This window comes from Carettochelys insculpta, chromosome 10 (assembly GCF_033958435.1).
Source record: "Carettochelys insculpta isolate YL-2023 chromosome 10, ASM3395843v1, whole genome shotgun sequence".
NCBI classification, from domain to species: domain Eukaryota; kingdom Metazoa; phylum Chordata; order Testudines; family Carettochelyidae; genus Carettochelys; species Carettochelys insculpta.
The window spans coordinates 31360765-31380583 of record NC_134146.1 but is presented as its reverse complement, the minus strand read 5'-3'; the positions used below and the strand labels follow the sequence as shown (position 1 = coordinate 31380583).

Below are 19819 nucleotides of genomic sequence, written 5' to 3'. Positions count from 1 at the left end.
CAAAAGCATTATCCCTCCACCTCTACGCATATTTAAATGACTGTCTTGAAAACTAAACGATAAAACAAATGCATTTCTGGGTTATCACAACATTCCAGACATTTCCGTAGATAGCTACTTCCTTTCCATTTGCAGGTTGTTGACAAAGCCCACTGGAGATGATTACACTGCTGCTGTACTTGTTATATCCATCCAGATAAACAATTTGGTACCCTTTAGGTGCTTTTAACATAACACACACACCAAATTTACTGTAAAACAAAAGAGCAGTCATGTAGCACTTTAAACACTAACAAAATGATTTATTAGGTGATGATCATTTTGTTAGTCTTTAAAGTGCTACACGACTGCTGTTTTGTTTTGCTGGAATACAGACTAACATGGGTACCTCTCTGTTACTATTCAAATATCTTGCAGTCAGTTTAATGATACACAGCAAGTTACACTGTAAGGTTCACTTAGCTTTTGTGTCGGTGGCCAAGGGTTTTTTTTGCGACAGAGAAGTCCATGTAAAATGTTATTAACTATGAAACTGGATCCATGGTTATAGTTACAAAAGCTGTTTTTCCCTTCAGGTAATTTAAATAATAGCATTGCAGGTAGGGGTAGGGAAAGACATAGAAGTCTGAGACTGTACTTTGGGTATCCTAACCAGAAACATATTTAGTGCAACTCTGCTTTATTAGCAGTAGCATTCGTAATAGTAATATCACAGTAGCAATCTGGAAGCTCCAACCAGACTTCATTCTGTTGGGGCAGTACATACACAAAGTGAGAAAGAGTCTCTGTCTCAAAGACTTAATAATTTAAATAGATAAGACAAAGGGAGGAAAAGGTAGCAGAGGCACACAGAAAGGAACTTGCTTTCCCAAGGTCGCAAATCAGGTCAGTAGCTGAGCCAGGAATAGATCCAATGTCTTCTAACTCTCTGCTTAGTGCCCTATGCAGTAAGTCATGCAGACCTCCCCTGGCTCAAGATGCTACAGTTAATAATCAAATGTAACAATCCTATTCCACCCCTCCCCATTCCAGGATCAAAATTAGTCATTCCCTTCAAGATAAAACTATTTACATATCAATTTTAAGCTGTACCCCATTCTTGTGCAGGAGAAGTCTGGGAAAAATGATTTTCAACTTTAAGATTTTATAAAAGCAAGAAAACAGAACTTAACTTTACTCACCTTTAACATAAAAACTCAGTTTTGCATAGGGATAGTAATAAGGCATGAAACAGTAAGCGCCTCCTGCTATTGATTTTTTAAAAGGGCTACTAAAAATGAGCAATACAACTGTAACTGAATATTTATGAGTATTTTAAATATTCACATTTAACTACCCATGGATAACATTTATCTGAATCAATGAAATAAACTTTGAACTGTGCAGAATAAATTTGTTATGGCATACCATAAAGAGAGTGATAGAGAACAGGTCATCATGATCTTCTTGTTCCAAAAATCTGATCTTTGTTTACACAATCTAGTTGACTGATCACAGTAACTCAACTAGAGTACTTATAACTATGATCATCTCTCACACTACCCCAGAACTGCAATTAGTTTACTATTTATTAGTAAAATTTAGAGCATTTCTAATATATTGTTAGGTTATATGTACATTTGGAAGGATTACATTTTTACCAGTAAATGCCAGTAAAACATTGATTTCACTGTACACATACAAACCTATAAAATATATTTTTGTCAACAATCAAAATGGACAAATAGGCAAAGTAAGGTAAGTGCTGCTTGAGAATGTCTGAAAGTTTGATTTAAGGATATGTACACTTCATATGTTGATATCTGATGTGACCATTTGCATTACAATGGTCATAAAGCTTTAGCTTTTTGAATCTCAGCTATCATTACATGATTATCTGATCTCCCCATAACTTCCTGCAACTGTAAAGATTTAAATAGATAAAAATAGAAAAATGCTTAAAAATAAACATTATCCACATAATTATAAAAAATAAAAATAGCATTCCACCAAACCTAGAGAAATTTCAGGTCACTGGACAGCTATTTGAAGAACACATTTTATTGTGAAGGTCTGAATTTGTTACTTCAGAAAAACTCTTGTGAAGTCAGTCCTTATTATGAAAGGACCACTTCAAAGACGGGCCATCAACTTCTTTTCTACTCATACAGATGTGCCTGAAAAACATCGCAGAATGAGCAGAAAGCACTTCCTGATAGCAAAGGGGACATGTTTTCACAGCACTAAAGAGAGCCAGCCTCACCTTTCCATTCCAAGCAGCAGGAACAGCTGTCGTGGACCTGGGGTCAAAGCTCTCTGTCCCTGGAAGCTGGGGGCCAAGGGCAGAAGGAGCAGGACTTAAGGCACTCAGCCCTGGGCCCCTCCCATGCACCGTCAGAGCCACACAAGGAGTGGCGGCACAGTGCTCCATGGGGCTTCAAAGGGGTCCAGAGCTTCAGTCATGGCAAAAGTGCAGGGGAGGAATATAGGAAAATATGTGTGCTGACTAAAGTCATCACATTTTCCTTCCAGTCCACTTCATTGTTCCTGTCTATGCTGTCTCCATCCTTTCCTATATGTTGTCTCTGTCTTTTAAGACAATGTCTTAAATTCTTCTGCCACGCATGACCACAGGCCACCACCACATAAGCACAGAACAAAAACAATCCTATCCAGCCAGTGTCTGTCTTTGCACACGTGACTTTAGTCTGCTGAGAAACAGAAATTGAAAGCCCAGAACTTTCAAGATGCAAGAGCTGACAGGCTGGACAGACTAGAGTCATTCATGTATTTTTATGAGACTTTAAGGGTAGGTGTAGCATACTTGTGATGGGATAATTATAACTTACATTTAAATGAGAAATTTAGTATTTCAAATTTTTACAAAAATAAACTCCCATTTAAATACAAAAATGATTTTTTTAAATCATTGCCTTTCATGCACCCTGCCAAGCTGTCTGTCTCATGAGCCCCATCTCCATGGCAGCAATCTCTCTTAGTTAACTTAATCATAGTAGTTTTTCCATTGGTGATCAGTGCACCCTGGAGCTACTGATCTAATGAGTTCCAACTCCCCTGTTACCAAATGTTTTGCAGCATTATGCAGATAGCAGCTGAAGAAAATAATTATTTTGGAAGATAGGATGGGTGCCATGTCTTCTGCCTCACTACAGGAGAAGTAGACCATAACGGTGACAATTTTTATTTATCTGTAGTCTCATATTTGGTGTTTTCAGCTTTAATTTACAGGTGCTGAGAAATCCTCACAATATGAATGCTAAAAGCTCAAAACCCAAAAGGCAAATAAACACGCTGTAAGTTGTTGTGACTTAAGTCATTAGATGCTTAAACATGTCATGATTTTTGGGGGGGAGGAGGGATATCAAGGAAAATCAAATCTAATTGGGCCATATTACCTTTTTTTGTCTCTTTATGGTTGTATCTACACTAGCCAAAAACTTTGAAATGGCCATGCAAATGGCCATTTCGAAGTTTACTAATGAAGCGTTGAAATACATATTCAGTGCCTCATTAGCATGCGGGCAGCCACAACACTTTGAAATTGACACGGCTCGCTGCCGTGTGGCTCGTCCAGATCGGGCTCCTTTTCGAAAGGACCCTGGCTACTTCGAAGTCCTCTTATTCCTACCTGCCCGTCTGGACCAGCCGCATGGTGACGAGCCACATCAATTTTGAAGTGTTGTGGCCGCCCGCATGCTAATAAGGCGCTGAATATGTATTTCAGCACTTCATTAGTAAACTTTGAAATGGCCATTTGCATGGCCATTTCGAAGCTTTTGGCTAGTGTAGACATAGCCTATGTGTATAAAGCCCAAAAATAGTTGACCTGTCACAGTCAACAGAAATATCCAAACTGATGCTGTTCTCCAAAACCAAATGGCTTCCATGGACAATTTTAGGGCTTATAATGATTCAATCCCAAATGTTTGGGAGTTCAGGAATTTATCAACTTTTAGAACATCAGAAGTAAGTCTGAGAAGACGATACGTAACATTACAGCCATAGCAGTGTGCCCAGCAACAGCAATTCCAGGACCCAGGGCAGAAGAGTCAGTGGGCTCCCAGACAAGCCACACACACAGCCTGGCTGACATCTGGGCAATGTTGTGCTGCCCCGTGAGCTGCCCACTGCACTGCTAGGCATGCTTTTCTACCATGCTTTTCTACCAGGCAAGGGCTTCCACATACATGCCTGCCCAATAGTCCTGCCAAGCGTCTAACTGTGCAAACCCAAAGACCTTTGTCCTGCCCCATCTCTTCCCTGGGCCCTGCTCCCTCTAACACTCACTCTCCCCTGTCCTCACTCATTTGCACTGGGCCTGGGCCTATAAGATAGTGGGGTTGGGCAGCAGGATAGGGTGTAGGTGTGCTGACTCTGGGCTAGGGTGCAGGAGGGGGTTACTGCCTACCTCAGATAGCTCCTGAAAGCAACCAGCACACTCCCTTGGCACCACACCCACAGCTCCCACTGGCAGCACGTGGTGACTCCCCCCCAGGGCCTCAAGAACTGTGTTGGCCACTTCCAAGAACAAGCAGGAATCCTCCCTTAACCCTGTTGTACTGCCAGTGGCTGCTCCTGGACCCTTTTAAATTGCCCAGGGTCTTGGGCAATTGCCTTTTTACCTCCTTTGCACCATCATCAGCAGGCCTGAGTAGCAATAATATTATGGTAGCATCTCGAGGCTTGGGTCCCAATGTGTTACGCACTGTATGCATGCATTAAAAAAAAAAAAAGAAGGAGGGAGGGGAGAGCTGGGAACCAAGTGGTAGCCTGTTTCCTGCTCCCTGCCACTCAGAGCCAGGACTAGTCAGTTTCCTGGCTCCTGCAAACCCAAGGGAGCTGGGAACCAGGCTGCTACATGGTTTCCATCTCCCCAGACTTGTGTGAAATTTGAGTTACATGGAGGTTGCAAGGAATACAACCCCCATATAACTCAAGGGTCTACTGTGCACACACGTCTTGAATATTTCCCTGCTTTTAGCAAGTGTTCGGTATTACTTACAAAATAATTTCAGTCACTCTTAATGGTGCTGTAATAGAGAATACTGATATACCAATGCCAACACACCTGAACAGGGCAATCTGTAATGGTGAAAGGATCCACGGCTACAGAGTTGATACTAGCAGGGACGGAATTGAGCTGTGTAATACTTGAGAACTCACCAGCCTCAGGTGTTAATAACTTTTGGTCACTACTGACCTGATATGGATTCAGATGGATGACCTAAAAGCGAAAGGATCCATATTCCATTACCTTATGACATTCAATTCCATTGCAATCAATATATAATTCTTCTGATTTCTTAAGAGATTTCATATATTAAAGCACAGATCTTTAACCTTCCTAGGAAGGTTATTCACCATACTATCTAGCATAGGATCTAAAAACCGGTTTAACAAACACTGAGCATTTCTCTTTTTTGAATTAATTCTGTTAATTTAAAAAAAAATCTAGTGGGTCATTTTCTCAAGAATTTAGAAAGCAGTAGCAGTTGATTTATGTCAAAGATCATGTGCAGTAAAATGTCTCAGTTCATAAAATAAAACTGTGCTGCTGATCCACCACTCTAAGATTCTTTTGGTTAGCATAACATACTGTCCTGCTTAGCATTTGAGGTTTTTTTTTTGTTTTTTTGTTTTTTTGTTTTTTTTAAAAACAGCCACTACCTGTAGCTCTGAATAATATCAGGGATTTAAAATCTAAACTGTACATTCCGAGAACTAGTGTGCTGTAAATTTCCCTATGCATGGGTCCCTTTGTTAATTGTATTTTAAAGCTCTGAAACCTACAGCACGTTTCAATAAAGAATTTGATCGCAGATGTCACAAATTACTGTGGCAGCCTTAACATTGACATTTCCCCTTCCCCACTCCCAATTCCAAGTCAGTGTTTGGGGAAGACATCTTTCCTCTCTAGCATGCTGAAATCCAATCATTTATGGCTTGTAGTTTGAATTTAAACCCTGGTTTGTGGATCACAGAAGGATTAAAACTTGGCCTCCAGGTTAGTGGATTTTATCATATGGTTGCTTTTGCTGTTCTGTGCAACCAAATAAATCATAAAGATCAATCTCAGATGATACTTTTCTACAATAGATTCATACACTACCAGTGATTTACAGTGAGAATTTTTTGTTTTGAAAGAACACTTTATAATAAAGCAGTAGATTAAATAACTAAAAATGAAGCCATACTATGCACACACAAAACCAAATGCTTTAGGATGCTACACAGCCTAACAGCAGCAGTCTTTTCTTGACTGTATCTAATGTACCTTCACTTAGTCACAGTTCCCAGACGACTGGCTTCCATTTGAGATGAGACAATAGGTGACCTTTAACCCTGCAGTTCTCAGAACTATGCTGGGAAAACATTCTCAGAGAGACAACAATGATGCTGTTTTTTTACGTTACTGAGATATGACAGGCTAAATGCTTCAGAAAAAGATTTAAAAACATTTTAAGAAGGGGACAGACTGTAATAATTATTTTAAACTACTACTTAGATTTAAAATCTTCCAACTCAAAAATAATTTTTAAATGTGTACTACGTGCATGTAGTGGTACTTTGCTTTACTTCCCTTCATCCTATGATAATATGTTATACATATTATACATTGTTGTTATACATTGGGACATGTGTTTAACAGTAATCTTCAAAAAGGACCAAGCCCTAGGAGTGGAATCTGAAATACAGTGTGTGATAATACTGTTAGGCATGTTATGAAAATGCCCACTACATTTTCATGTCTCTAACGTCATAAACAGGCAATTATTGACAGTGAATACAGAACTCTTAAAAATATTAAAAGCTAATCTCTCTTCAAATGTAATAACTACAAAGATGCTATACAAGCTGCTTTGTATAAGTCATTTACATCAAATACTCTAATTTTTAGCTGTAAGCATACCAGAGTTGATATGTTATACAACATAAAACCCAGCTCATACATAAAATCTCAGACGAATGCGTATTACTGAATGTAAAGCAGCAATGAATGGAAGTGCACGGTAAATAAATCAGTTAATTCCCCTTCCACTTTATCTAAAGATTTGTACTAAATTAGCAAACATGTAGTTTGCACAAGAACCTTAGACATTAACACATGTAAGGTAACATTTTAAAATACTCTATTATTATTTTATGTACCAGTTTTTTTGCTCCCCAAAATTGTTTCCCATATCTGAAACAGTTCTTAATGTAAAGGAGTTCTGCTATCTATACTGACATACATATCAGCACAGATTATACCTCTATAATTCATATTTTGCAAGCCAACTAAGCATTATTTTCTACACTGCTTATCAAATACTCAACAAAGCACAGTACAGTAGACGCCAAAGAGAGGCAACCTGCTGCACAGAAAAGGGCAGGCCTTTCTCTCCCTAAAGGATGCCTATCATGGTAACAGAGCTTTAATTCTTACCTGATACGAACAGTTTTCCTGGTGTACCATCTCAGTGCATCATACAGAGAGCAGACACCAAAGCCAGGAATGTTTAAAGAAGCTGCACAGTTAAAATTTACAGCATCTGAAGGAGAAAAGAACGCCCTTGTAAGGCGAGAGGCTTCCTGCAGATTAAAATGGATGCTGTTTCTGCTGTTTCAACCTGCGCAATGGCACTGCCTTTGCAAGCAAGGAGCATAGCAGTGCTGTTCTCCTCAGGGAACTAGCAATGAGGCTTAACAACATGTAGCTAAGACTGTAATGGGGGAGGGGGCTCACTCATCACTAGCACAGTCGGCCAATTATATTACAGACACAAAGAAAAGGATCAGTCTGAGGCTGGTGTGACCTTCTGGTGCTTTCTGAAGGCAGATAACTGATGTGGGAACATTTGAGTCCTCATTAAAGGAAAAGGCAAAAAATTAAAAAAAAAAAATCAATATTTCAATTGAACATTTCTGACCTTCACCATCATTCTCCCTTCCCTACAGCCATTCTTTGATTAGTGCATCTGGAAGATAACTTGCAAATAAATTTTATTACTACTCTGAAGTTTTACTGATGCTTATAAACAGCTTGTCATAATGGTGAAATACAAAAATACAAACATTTGCCTTGGCAGTTTAAAAAACATGAGTCTATTTCAATGATCAGACATTTCTTTCTTTGGACTAGACAATTTACAGCTGAATAAACCCAAATTCCAGTGTACATTCCATCCAAAAAAAGAAATAAGCTATGTATTTTGTCTCCCCATAATAGATGTAAAATACTAAATCATTAGATAAGAGGTGGGAATGCATTCCAGTCATCTTCTTTTACAATGGGTCTGAGAAAATATTTTCTTTAGAATGTTTTTTCCTACATTTACTGTGAACTGTAATTATAGGATGCAATGATATTTTTAAGAAGCTTTTTATTTTCTATACTGTAATCTCCATTTTAAGCAGGAGCTTTGAATATAGATATTTTCAAGTTTAGGGAACGCTTGATGCCACACAAATGAAAGAAAAACACCTGTGTTCTTTGCAACAGCCCCAAACAAAAATTGGGTTGTTTAACTAAATTTCACTGATTTAAAAAAACAAAAAATTAAAGCTCATACAGATATCCATAGGAAACTTTATACACAGCCACAGCTGGTCGGAATAGCATTTTCAGGGATACTATGGCTTGGTATTTTAGCTCAGAGCTAGTTCTTTTACTTTTATAATACCGTTATGCAGTCCTCAGATGAGAGACAATTCGGCCTGAAAATTCCTAGAGGCTGAATAAATCATCCAAAACAGCAGTGATAAGTATCTAACAATAACTGAACAAACATGAATTCTGTAGAATTTTCTACTGCATTTTCAGAATAACATTTTGAGATTATACACTGGGTATGGAAATGATAGTACAGGCTAGGCTTTAATTCTTGACATACAATAGAAACCATATACAAACTTTGCATTCCATTCATGGAAAAACTTTTAAAAGACAGGAGCGAAAGAAGAAATGAAGTACTATTTTAAAGTTTCTCAGGGTTTATGACTTTAGCCTGGGAGTTTTAGCAAGCAGCTCAGAAAAATCTGAGATTTCAGAGTCACTTTCATGACTGGGCTGTTCACCTTCTATTTAAACACTGAAAAAATATTATGCGGTCCTGGTACATTATCAGCCAAAGTGGTGATCTGTAAAACACTCAGTCCAGAGCATGCCTAGTTGTTATGCAGATGCTATGACACAAGAGCGCTGTTTTGCTCATGTATTCCAGAAGCTCTTCCCTTTAATGCAGTAACTGATGGGGGTACCTCCCATATAGAAAAGGCCATGGAGACATCCAGCTCTCAAGAAATTAGCACCTTCTTATGGTGCATCACAGTTGTGCTTTCCCTCTCAATGCCTGAGAACTCCAGGACGGATTGTGAAATCCCTCTAGATCTCTACGTGGGTCGAAGGGACCGCACAATCCCAAACTGGTCAGTGTCCATCATGCAGAATCTGGTGTTCAGTGCTAAGAGACACTTTCAAACTCTGCCAGTCTTTCAACAGGAGTATTAGATGCACCCAGTGCTGCAAAATCTGCTTTGTCCCTTTAATAGCACAGCTATGACATTTCAATCACTTGCTCACAGAATTATGTCAATGAAGTCACGTTTCTTATGTTGTACTGACAGTGAAGACGACATGCTGACCTCAAGTACATCACATTACTCTGGAGAAGACTGCTACTGGAAATATTATAAAACTAGGCTATTGGCAAAACATGGTAAAAAGTTAAAATGTAATGACTAATATTCACATTTGCACAATAGCTTGTATGGAATGAAAATGCACAAAACCTTCTTGGCGATAAAAAGCAACTATATCCTTCTCATTCCTAAATATAGTGTTTCTACAAAATATACAAATGCCAGTTGCATTACTGAAAAGCTTTCAGTCTGTCCCTTCTGTTTTATATTAGCCTAGTTTCCTAGGCCTGTGGAGGCTGAGCGCACAAATTTAAATGGCCATGAGAACACAGGAATCATGACTTTTCCTCACAGTACCTGATTCAAGTGCCAAAAATTTAGCCATGACTCACTATTTCTCTCTCAAAAAATGGCCTTACATGATGATCTGTCGTCCCCCAATTTTCTCAGCTTTTTAGCCTTGCAAGAACATTCAAAAAAGCAGGGAAAATGTGGGCGGCTGAAGAGTCACCAGAGTTCTCACGAAAATGGGAAGGCAGAGCTGAATGGAAAAAAAAACCAAAACCCCATGCTATTTTTTCAGTTTCGTCTCTGAGGGCCTTATCCAGCACCTTAGGAGAAAGGCTGATATATAGTCATCATTACCCCCATAGCCACATGTTAAAGTCTTCATCTCTGCAGCACAGCTTGACAGAGAGTGAGTGCTTAGTCAACAATGCTGTGGGAGAGGAAAGGCCCCAGGCTGCCCCAGGAGAGAGCTAAGCAGAAATAGTAAGTAGGAGTAATAGCTCAGTGAATAGACCTTGTCAGCTCTGCCCCTCCCTCTTACTGGGACCCCACTCTTTAGATATCCCTCTGAAACCACCCCTGACTCATGCATCTGATGAAGCGGGTCTTTGCCCATGAAAGCTTATACTCCAAAATATCTGTTATTCTATAAGGTGCCACAAGACTTCTTGTTGTTCTCAGTGGTTTGAACATTGGCCTTTTAAACCCAAGGTTGTGAATTCAAACTTTGAGCAGGCCACTTAGGGGTCTGGGACAAATAGATTTAAAAAAAAAAATCTGTCCGGGATGGTGCCTGGTCCTGACAAAAGGGCAGGAGACTGGATTCAATGACCTCCTAAGGACCCTTTCATTTCTATGAGATGTATGTACCTTGGAGTGGAAGGTTTCAACTACTCTGCTGAACACCTGGCCAGGTGTTTAGATGGGGAGGAGGAGAAGAGCATCTCTCTTCCAAAGTTTGCAACTTTTACAAACACAAAATCAAGAGGTGGGGAATGGGTGAAGAGAGAGCAACAGGCAAGGAAGTTTCGTAGTTCAGAAAGATGGAGAAAGAAGAGGGCTCCCTTCAAGCCCCAAACACTTTATTCCTCTTTTTGGCTGAACTCCAAAATGGAATAAAACAGCAGAAATGTAGAAGACAACTGATGACAGCCAGACACTGGCTCCTCCAGGTGCCAGTTGTTCATTCAGATGGGAAAACCTTTATCAGTATATGTGGGGATTTACAGTTCAAGTTAGTAAATCTCAGCATAAGTTAAAGAAGCTATTAATTGCCACACGTGAGATAATCATACTGGAGCAATTTCCAAACTCCAGATCTGCAGAGGGTGAAAAGATAGTACTCCTAACCAGACACACCACAAATAGGGGTGGGGGGCAGAAGGAGTGAACCCTCTTAAAACAGGGAAGAGTGTCTGTGGCTCTAGAGCTATGAAATCTCTAAAAGTTCTGATGGGTGAGCATCAGCTAAAGTTTTCTTTTTGGTTGTATCAGAGAACTCCTTCACAAAATGTCTTTTTTAAAAAATAAATTGCAAAAACATTTAACCTTTTAATGCTCCATTCTGAAGAAGTGTAAAGAAATCCCTCAACAGGACTTTTTCAAAAGCTTCCTTTACAGAGGACAAGCTGTTTGCCCCAGAAAGACCTAAACAAAAACCCCACAATCAAACCCCAAAACCTTTGCTAATGATCAAAGTAGCTTTTGCTGTGTTACATAATCTTTGAATGACATTTATCAAGTGTCATAAGAAAGACTCATGAAATTATCCCACACTTCACACACTGCTGATTTATTTTTATAGTTGAAATGACTCAGTGCCATTTCACACAAAGCAGATATCTGACAAGGATAGTGTGAATCTTGTTGGACACAGCTTTGGTGCAGTGAGGAGTGAAGTATACAAAACAATTCTGTTTAACAAATTACTCCTTCAACAGGAATTTGTGCATGGGAGCTGCTTTATGTTTAACTTCTCGTTTGCTGCAAAGAATCTGACCACCTCTTCCAAGAGTCTGTTCTGAACAGGTCAGTTGGTCTGTCTAGCACATGGTTCCCAATTCTGCAGTAAGTTCTGCGTGAACATATGAATACATCCATGAGTCTTCACTGGCATAGAGGTCCACCTCAATACCCCTCATTGCAGCATCAGTGCCACAGCTGCACCACAGTAACAGGCTTCACTGGAATCCTTTAAACCAAGCAAAGGGTCTGCTGTATTTGGCTGTAGGAATAAGGGGATTTCGACATGTGCAGGATCCTTTCAAAAAGGACCCCGTGTAGACGAGCCATGCGCGATCAAAAATGGCACTTAAGTGTCGTGGCCGCCATTACCCTAATGAGTTCCTGTATATTCATTACAGTGCCTCATTAACGTATCTCAAAGTGTCTCATTAGCGTCCCCCTTTCGAAAAGGGGGTGCTAGTGTATTCATAACCCCAAAGGGCAAGTCAGATGGCAATAAATAAAGCAGTAGACGCTTCATGTGATTGAAATGTATTTGGCTGTCTCCCAAATGGGTTGCTACAATAACAGTCTTCCTTGCTAAATTAAAGAACGGGTAAACAGTCCTATTTTTGCACCTATACGATGCCAGTTCACCAAGACAGGAAGGGGCTTGAAAATAAACTAAATTTCACTAAGAAACGCTAAGAAACTCTTGGTCTGCAAACTGTTTCTGAGAACACAAAAGCATCTATACAGCAGTGTTTTGAGAAAAAAATGCAAGTATGAGTATGATGCTAACCGTTCCTTGCTGAGAAGAGATGCATCTCTCTGCCCAGGAGGAAGCTACTGAATGGACAGAGAGAGCTGTTAGCCAGGCAAAAACTGTCCTCTCCATCTCTTCTGACTGCTTTTATAGAATGAAATATTTAACTCAACTTGCCAAGAGAAATTTTCCCCAACAAATGAAATGGAAAATTCTGTCTGACTTACAAAATGGGATTCTACAGTTGAAAAAAATATAAGGGGTCTAGTATATGCCTAGATGGTAGTACCTACCGAGAGCGTCAGACAGAGTGAGGAAGAAACCAAAGAAGAACGTCTCCTGACTGATATGAAAAAGGGACTACATTTTATAAAGAAAAGCAGGAACAGTATATCACACTACTGGGTCCTAATGAAAGATGTCATGATCAATAACATCTAGCTCTTACATAGGGAAGTAGATCAAAGCATGTTGCAAAGCATGTTAGTGTCATTAACCCTATTCTACACCAGGGAAAAATCGGCAGGGAAGTGAAATGACTCACCCAAGGCCACACAACAGGACAGTGGCAGAGCCAGGAATAGAACTCTGGTCCTCCTGAGCGCCAGTCCTGTGCTGCTGGATGAACAGATCGCTGCTGACTAGAAGTTCCAGAGAATTTTGGTTTAAAAACAGAACACAGGCTTTATGGGATATACGTAGATGTCCAGAGAGAAATAATCCTCCTTCCAAAAGCCTAGCTACCAGGATGGGAACCATGGATGTTAAAGAATGAGTAATCTGCAGAACAAGTAAATTTCTGTTGGTTACTCAGTTAACACCCCGCCCCACACCCACCCAAAACACATTCTGCTGCTCTGCATTTAAAAGGCTGAGCTGGCACACAGGGTATCTCAGCTGCTGTCCCCATCATAGGGATTGAGCTCTTCCCTCCTCCCATCTCCCTGCTCCTCTGTTTCTAAATTCTAAAAGCAGAGTGGCAGGAGAGAGGGGGAAGTGCCCAAACCCCATGGTGGGGACAGAAACAGAACCAGCCTGTGTACCAGCTCAGCCTTTTAAATGCAGAGTTGCAGGGGGAACAGAAGCTGAGCCAGCCTTGCCCTAAACATAATGGGAGAAACATTCTCTCTCGCCCACAATCACCCTTATTATAAACTGCCACTCAACATTTTGATGCCTTATGTTACTTGTTCAGTTTTTCCTGGAACAGAAGAAGAAAGCTAGGTCTTCTAGCTAACAGTGGTTACAGTAGACAATGCTGGTGGTTCATTTTAGTTTAGTTTTCTAGAACTTCATTATTAACATATCCCCAGTTCAGGTAATGACCAAGGTGGAAACCCATAAGGACTTTTAAAAACGTTATTTACATGTAACAGGTAATTATTTAAACCAGTGACTGGTCATTTCTAGGAGAAAGTTATACAGCTCTAATTCACGTAAATGACACAATATGCCTGCTGTGCATACTTATCCATAATTACTTATACTCCTTTTTTCTTCATCAATAGTTAGTATTTTTACTAACACTACAGGGAACACAATTTACTTTATGCTTGCATGAGTAAAATGTATTTTCAAGAAACTATAAAAAATACATGCAGAATTACTGGAATGTAATGATAATTTTCTCATGATTTACTTGGAGTGATGTACTTAGCTGTATTTTAGGTTAAGCAACAAATTTTTCAGCATTACCACACCTGACAAAATAGATTTTTTTCCCAAAACTGAATAATACAGTACTAGCAATCTGTTTTGACAACATATTTATTTGAAAACAGGACTCTTTCCTCAGATTACTTTCACATATAATACTTGAGATTAATTTTTTATTTAAACAGAATGCTGCTGAGATGTTTTCCATAATTTTGAATATATAACTATTCTCCAATAAAATAATCCTTTAGAGGCTTAAATACTCTTTGCACTTCTACAATTTAACAAAGATTCTTAAAGCACTTTATAAAACATAAGCCTCAAGAATACACACACAATCCTAGGAAATATAACAGGATAGAAACTGAAATGTTTGCTTCACTGGTTTGCTTTGGAAGACCTGTCTACCATAACTAGCAGGTTAAAAAACTCCCACCAGTGCAACTTCATCCTGTAATATCAAGACTGAGATTGGTAGAGCAAATGGCTAAACAGTTATTTTACTACCACGCCTCTGCATCGCTCTCCTTTCTCATCATATTAAATAAAAAGCAGGCAGATGTTCTCTTTTCCCCTGACCCAGATGGGTGGGGGCAGAGGGAGGTGTGAGGAAAAGCAGCCCCCCAAACCTTGTCAATCAACTCATCCAAATAATGTTTCAATAGACCTTTCTCCATCCCTGAATAAAGATATATTAGGTAATTATGACAGTGAAAAATATATCATAGGTGTACAAGATTTAAAAAAACAAAACAAAACAAAACCTCCTATTCCACAAACACAGCATTGGACAAAGATATAGAAACAGCATGGTAGATTTTAGTTTTGGAATCTATGTAATCATATAGAGAAAGAATGTATCCATCTATTCACACAGGAAGAGATGATATATCAAGTCCATTTTGACCTAGGCTTGGTCTTTACTACAGGTATCAACATAAGGCAGCTTATATTACCCAATGTCAGTACCTACACTACAGTCTTTCTCCTGCTGATTTAAGTGCCCTATTGCATACACCAACACAAGCTCACAGAACCACCTCCACAACCGCTATGTCTACACAAGAGGATTTTTCTGGCAAAGCTGTCATTTTGTTGAAAAATGAGCACAGACCATCTACACGCATAATACACTTTGTTGACAGACTGTCAACAAAGCCCAGCACATCCACCGGCAGCACCGTACTCTCTGTGGTCAGGTATAATGCCTTTGTCCACAGTTTTCTATCAACAAAAAAGCAAACATGTCAGATGCTCCAGGTGCCCTTCTGTTGACAGACAGGGTTGCCTGTTCCCTGGGCAGCCCTGTTTGCTGAGCTTTTGGTTAGTCCTTCTTTCAAGAGAGTGGCCGGGCAGTCTGGCCATTCTCTGTTGACAGAGCAAACTGCTCTTTCAATCCGCTTTCGTGTGTGGACATGATCTGTCAACAGAGGTTTTGCTGGGAGATCTCTCCCAACAGTAACTTCTGTTGCCAGATTGCTGTAGTGTAGACATAGTCAATAGGTGTAGGGCTTATGTCTGCGATGCTAGGGTGATGCAATGTCTGTGTACTACAGACATGACTTTCCTTATATAGGTTGCACATCCCTTATTCAGCATGCTCAGGACTTCACAGATCCTGAACAAAAGAATTTGCTGAACAACCGGAAGTCTGGGGCTTCTGCACCCAGATAGTCCCGAGCTCCAGGGCTGCTGCAGCCCCAGCCTCCCTCCCTGGGACAGTGGCCCCAACCCAGGCTCCCAGGGGCTTCCACTGGTATCTTGCCAGTCCCTGCTCCATGGTGCAGGCAAGGGCTCCAGCTCCCAGCCCTGCTAAGGCTTCTTCACCAACCGCTACTCTCGTCTGACAACATTCATGGTCCAGCAGGATGTCCAAGAGCATACCAGATTTGAGAGGTGCAACCTGTACTGGCTGTTGGCTGTTGTATTAATTTCAGGGATCTGCTGGCGTCCTGAAATTGACAAGACAGCTGTTGCTGCATCTCCAGTAGCTGCTTCCTCTACTTCCCCTACTCCCAGCGAAGAGAAGGGAAGTGAGAAACCCCAAGGGTAGAAGGGCTTCTGCAGGGAGGAGGAGAATGCATGGAGCTAAGAACTCTGACTCTCAGTGCCTCCCCCCACCCCCAAAACCCTGCTGCTCCTCTTCAGTCAATGGAAAAGAGCTCCTAGGGACACACATCACCAACAAAAGGCTAGCGTGGGCTGCTGTAAATCGAATTCACATAGGTTGACTTATAACTGCAGTAAAAAATATGCTCCTAGAAGTACTTACCTATTGAATCTTAAATAAAACCTTTCAGAGTATGTTACTTATTTTCCATGTATTGCTTTGGTTCAAAGGAGTATAGTACCCTTACCAGGCAGTATATTTGGGATGTGAAGCTTGGCATTTAAAAAAAGAAACAAGAAAATATTCTGTAAAATAGATGCTGATTCTCAAGCAGGAAATTTTTCATCCTTTAAAAAGGACACAGATGTTTACCCCCCACTTGCCCAGAAAGAGTTAATACAGAGAAGGGGGCTAATTAACTCAGCAGGTCACAGTTGAGGTGAAGCAGGTGGCTGACAGAGAGCCCAGCTGAGGGGTTGGTCTGGGACTACAAAGAAAGAAAATCTAAAGAAGATGGAGCTTAACTTGAAAGTCTGTGATTACCCCAGGGAGCAAGGGAGTTATGTTTGGACTGGCAAATCCAGGGGCACTGGGGGGGGGGAAGCCAAGAAAGCGGGAGAGAAACCTGACTGCCTTCCCCTGAGCCAAGAAGGCACAACCCTTGACTGCTGGCTAGAGGGCTCCTGAGTCAGAACCAAGCCACTGAGGGAAAGAGCATGATTTGGCAATGAATGGGGAAATGCTTTGGTGATGTTTGGATGGCCATGTCAAGGAGAGGCGGCAGCAGCAGGCTGTGGAGAAAGACACACCTGAAGAGCAAGGGAGAGGGCGCAAACGTCATGCAATATGGAAAGGGGCACTAATATCATAAGCTGTTCCCAGGAATCTCTAGGAGGTGTCATCGTAGTGGAGAATGGACCACCACATTACAAAACAAAGTACTTCAATATGTTGCTACTATTTTGTGTGTGTGTGTGTGTGTGTGTGTGTGTGTGTGTGTGTGTGTGTGTGTGTGTGTGTGTGTGTGTGTGTGTGTGTGTGTGTGTGTAACAATGCGTTTGTGCAGGGCTCCCTCATAGAAGCCATTAATTCATTTTTATGAGACTCTGGCTACGTCTACACTGAAACAGAACTTTGAAATGGCCATACAAATGGCCATTTTGAAGAAAACTAACGAGGCGCTGAAACGCATATTCAGCGCCTCATTAGCATGCTGCCAGCTGCAGCTCTTTGAAATTCCTATCTGCCGATAGGAATAAGGGGATTTCGAAGTTGGCAGCGTCTTTTCAAAAAGGAACCCATCTGGACGAGCCGCACAGCAGCAAAACACGGCAATTTCGAAGAGCTGCGGCCAGCAGCATGCTAATGAGGCACTGAATATATATTTCAGCACCACATTAGTAATCTTCAGAATGGCCATTTGCATGGCCATTTTTAAAGTTTTGTTTCAGTGTAGACATCTTCTGTCTGTAACATGTTTATGATGAGAATTAATTGTAACAATTATTTTAAATGAGAAATTTAGCATTTAATTGGTTTTAAAATAAACCTGATTTAAATTTAAAAAATAAATAAAAAAAACCCTGTTTTTATCCACCCTGACTACTCTTCAAGTACTGTACCTCAGCAGGGACTTAAACTGTGAGAGTTGGTAACTCTTCCTGAAGCTGTGCATGAATCTTATGATACCTGCTGGTCTAAGAGTGTAAACTTCTCCCCTATTTCTCCACAGTTTTCAGATTGAAAAAAATGCATTTATCACACAGCTGCATTATCTGAGCCCATCACTAATTACCTACCCTAATTCATCTGCCAGGTATTATAGATGATAATGAAACGACAAAGGAAAACTATGCTTAAATTTGATGGAATGCAGAGGGAGGCTCTCTAGCAAGACTGCAACTGTTACTGCAGTGCTAGGCCTTCCTCACTGAAGGTCCCAAGACCCACCCCCGCGGACCTATGACGGGGTGCACACTCGGTTGACACTGCCCCACCGAACCCCCCTGGACAAGCAGGAGTTAGGAGGAACAACAAGACAGACGAGCAGACTTTTTCTGTGTAAACACTCTCAATAAATTTATTGGTTGTTAAAAGATGAATAGAACAGTATTGCACGGGTTTACTCAACAACAGTACCCACTTACTTGGATGGCAGCCACGGTATTCATGGTGACACTAACGTGGCATGATAGTTGAAGGAAGTCGAAGAAATATAACAAGTAGATAAATATTAAATATATAAATATAAATATGCATGTACTCTTGAGGAGGGGGGAGGATGCTATCCCTCTCACCTCTGCTGGGATCAGGTTGCTAGCCTGGTCCGTATAATGGTTATGGTCCTGACGGAGGATTTTCCTCTCTATTGTGCCTAAAAGTATAATAAGGAAAAGGGAGGCCACGCCTTCACCTTAGTGAATATAGATATATGTGGCTGGTAAATGGCTACTAATCCCTTTGTGGGAAAATATCATTAACAACTAACAATAGCAATTCTAATAATACTAACAGTTCTAATAAGTTAACTAATTAAATGACATTAAAATACCCTGTTTAAGAATATCTCCTAAATGTCTCTATAACTAACAACTAAATAGAACGACTATTGCAAATTAAACAAGCTTATAAATGTCCTGTTTCTGGATCAAGGTCCAGCCAGAGGCCTGTAAAGCCCAGCCTTAGGGTCAGGTCCCCGGGTACTGCCCCTACCCTACCAAGCAGGGACACAGTGAGGGTATCAGCCTCACTCCCTCACGGAGGGTCCCGATGCCACTGACTGGCGTGAGGTGTGATAGGTGTGGCTCTGTGGCAAGTACAGGCCTGTGACTGGAGACACTTGTCCTGATAAGTGCGTCACGTCCAGTTGAAAAGGTCACGTCCGGTAAGATGGAGGGCTCTGGGAGTCACTGCCAACCGCACTGTACCTGCCAAAGGCAGGCCAGTTCGACAGCTGGCAGCTTATCTCCAGAGAACCCGTTTGCCAAGAGCGGGAACAATGGGAAATCTTGCACTTCTCCTAGGGCGCAGATGATGGGCAATCTTGCGCTTCAGATGTTCTTCGCCTTTTCAGGCTAGCCTGGGGGACTGGCAGACGCTCATCCGAGCCACGCCTCCCCGTCAAGGGCCGGGGAGTGAGCTGCGAGCCCCGCTTATATAGAATGTTCTCATGCATATTTATGAGGGAATTAGCATACAGGCACAGTTCTCTGTTAGGTCCTCACTTTCGCAGACGGTTCTGGAAAGTCTCCATAGCCAGCCAACCAGGGCACCGCATGCAAACCATGATTCATGAATATGTATGATTTCAAGTTGCCAGGGGAGCTAACGGTCAAAAAGTGACTGTTGGAACACTGCCAGCTGGCAGGCTATGACAATTTGAAACTCCATGTGTCTAAGGAGATTTTTCCTCACAGTGATCTTTCCCACCAAAA

At 40.9% G+C, this 19819-nt stretch overlaps 1 protein-coding gene across 4 annotated transcripts in view; it reads right to left on the bottom strand.

Annotated features, from left to right (window-relative positions):
- The window catches only part of SCHIP1 (schwannomin interacting protein 1), a 96495-nt gene that overhangs the window by 49215 nt on the left and 27461 nt on the right, over positions 1-19819 (bottom strand). Inside the window, exon 2 of one of the 4 annotated variants that reach the window (XM_075003766.1) lies at positions 7427-7532. The exons of 2 other annotated variants lie outside the window; for them this stretch is intronic. Coding sequence is in view for 1 of the 2 variants with exons in the window: in XM_075003765.1 (XP_074859866.1) it covers positions 7427-7456 (30 nt within the window). In the remaining variant the exon portion in view is untranslated. Of the gene's footprint in view, positions 1-7426; positions 7671-19819 lie in introns of those variants that run through there. One more of the 4 variants, XM_075003765.1, reaches the window with a different exon arrangement.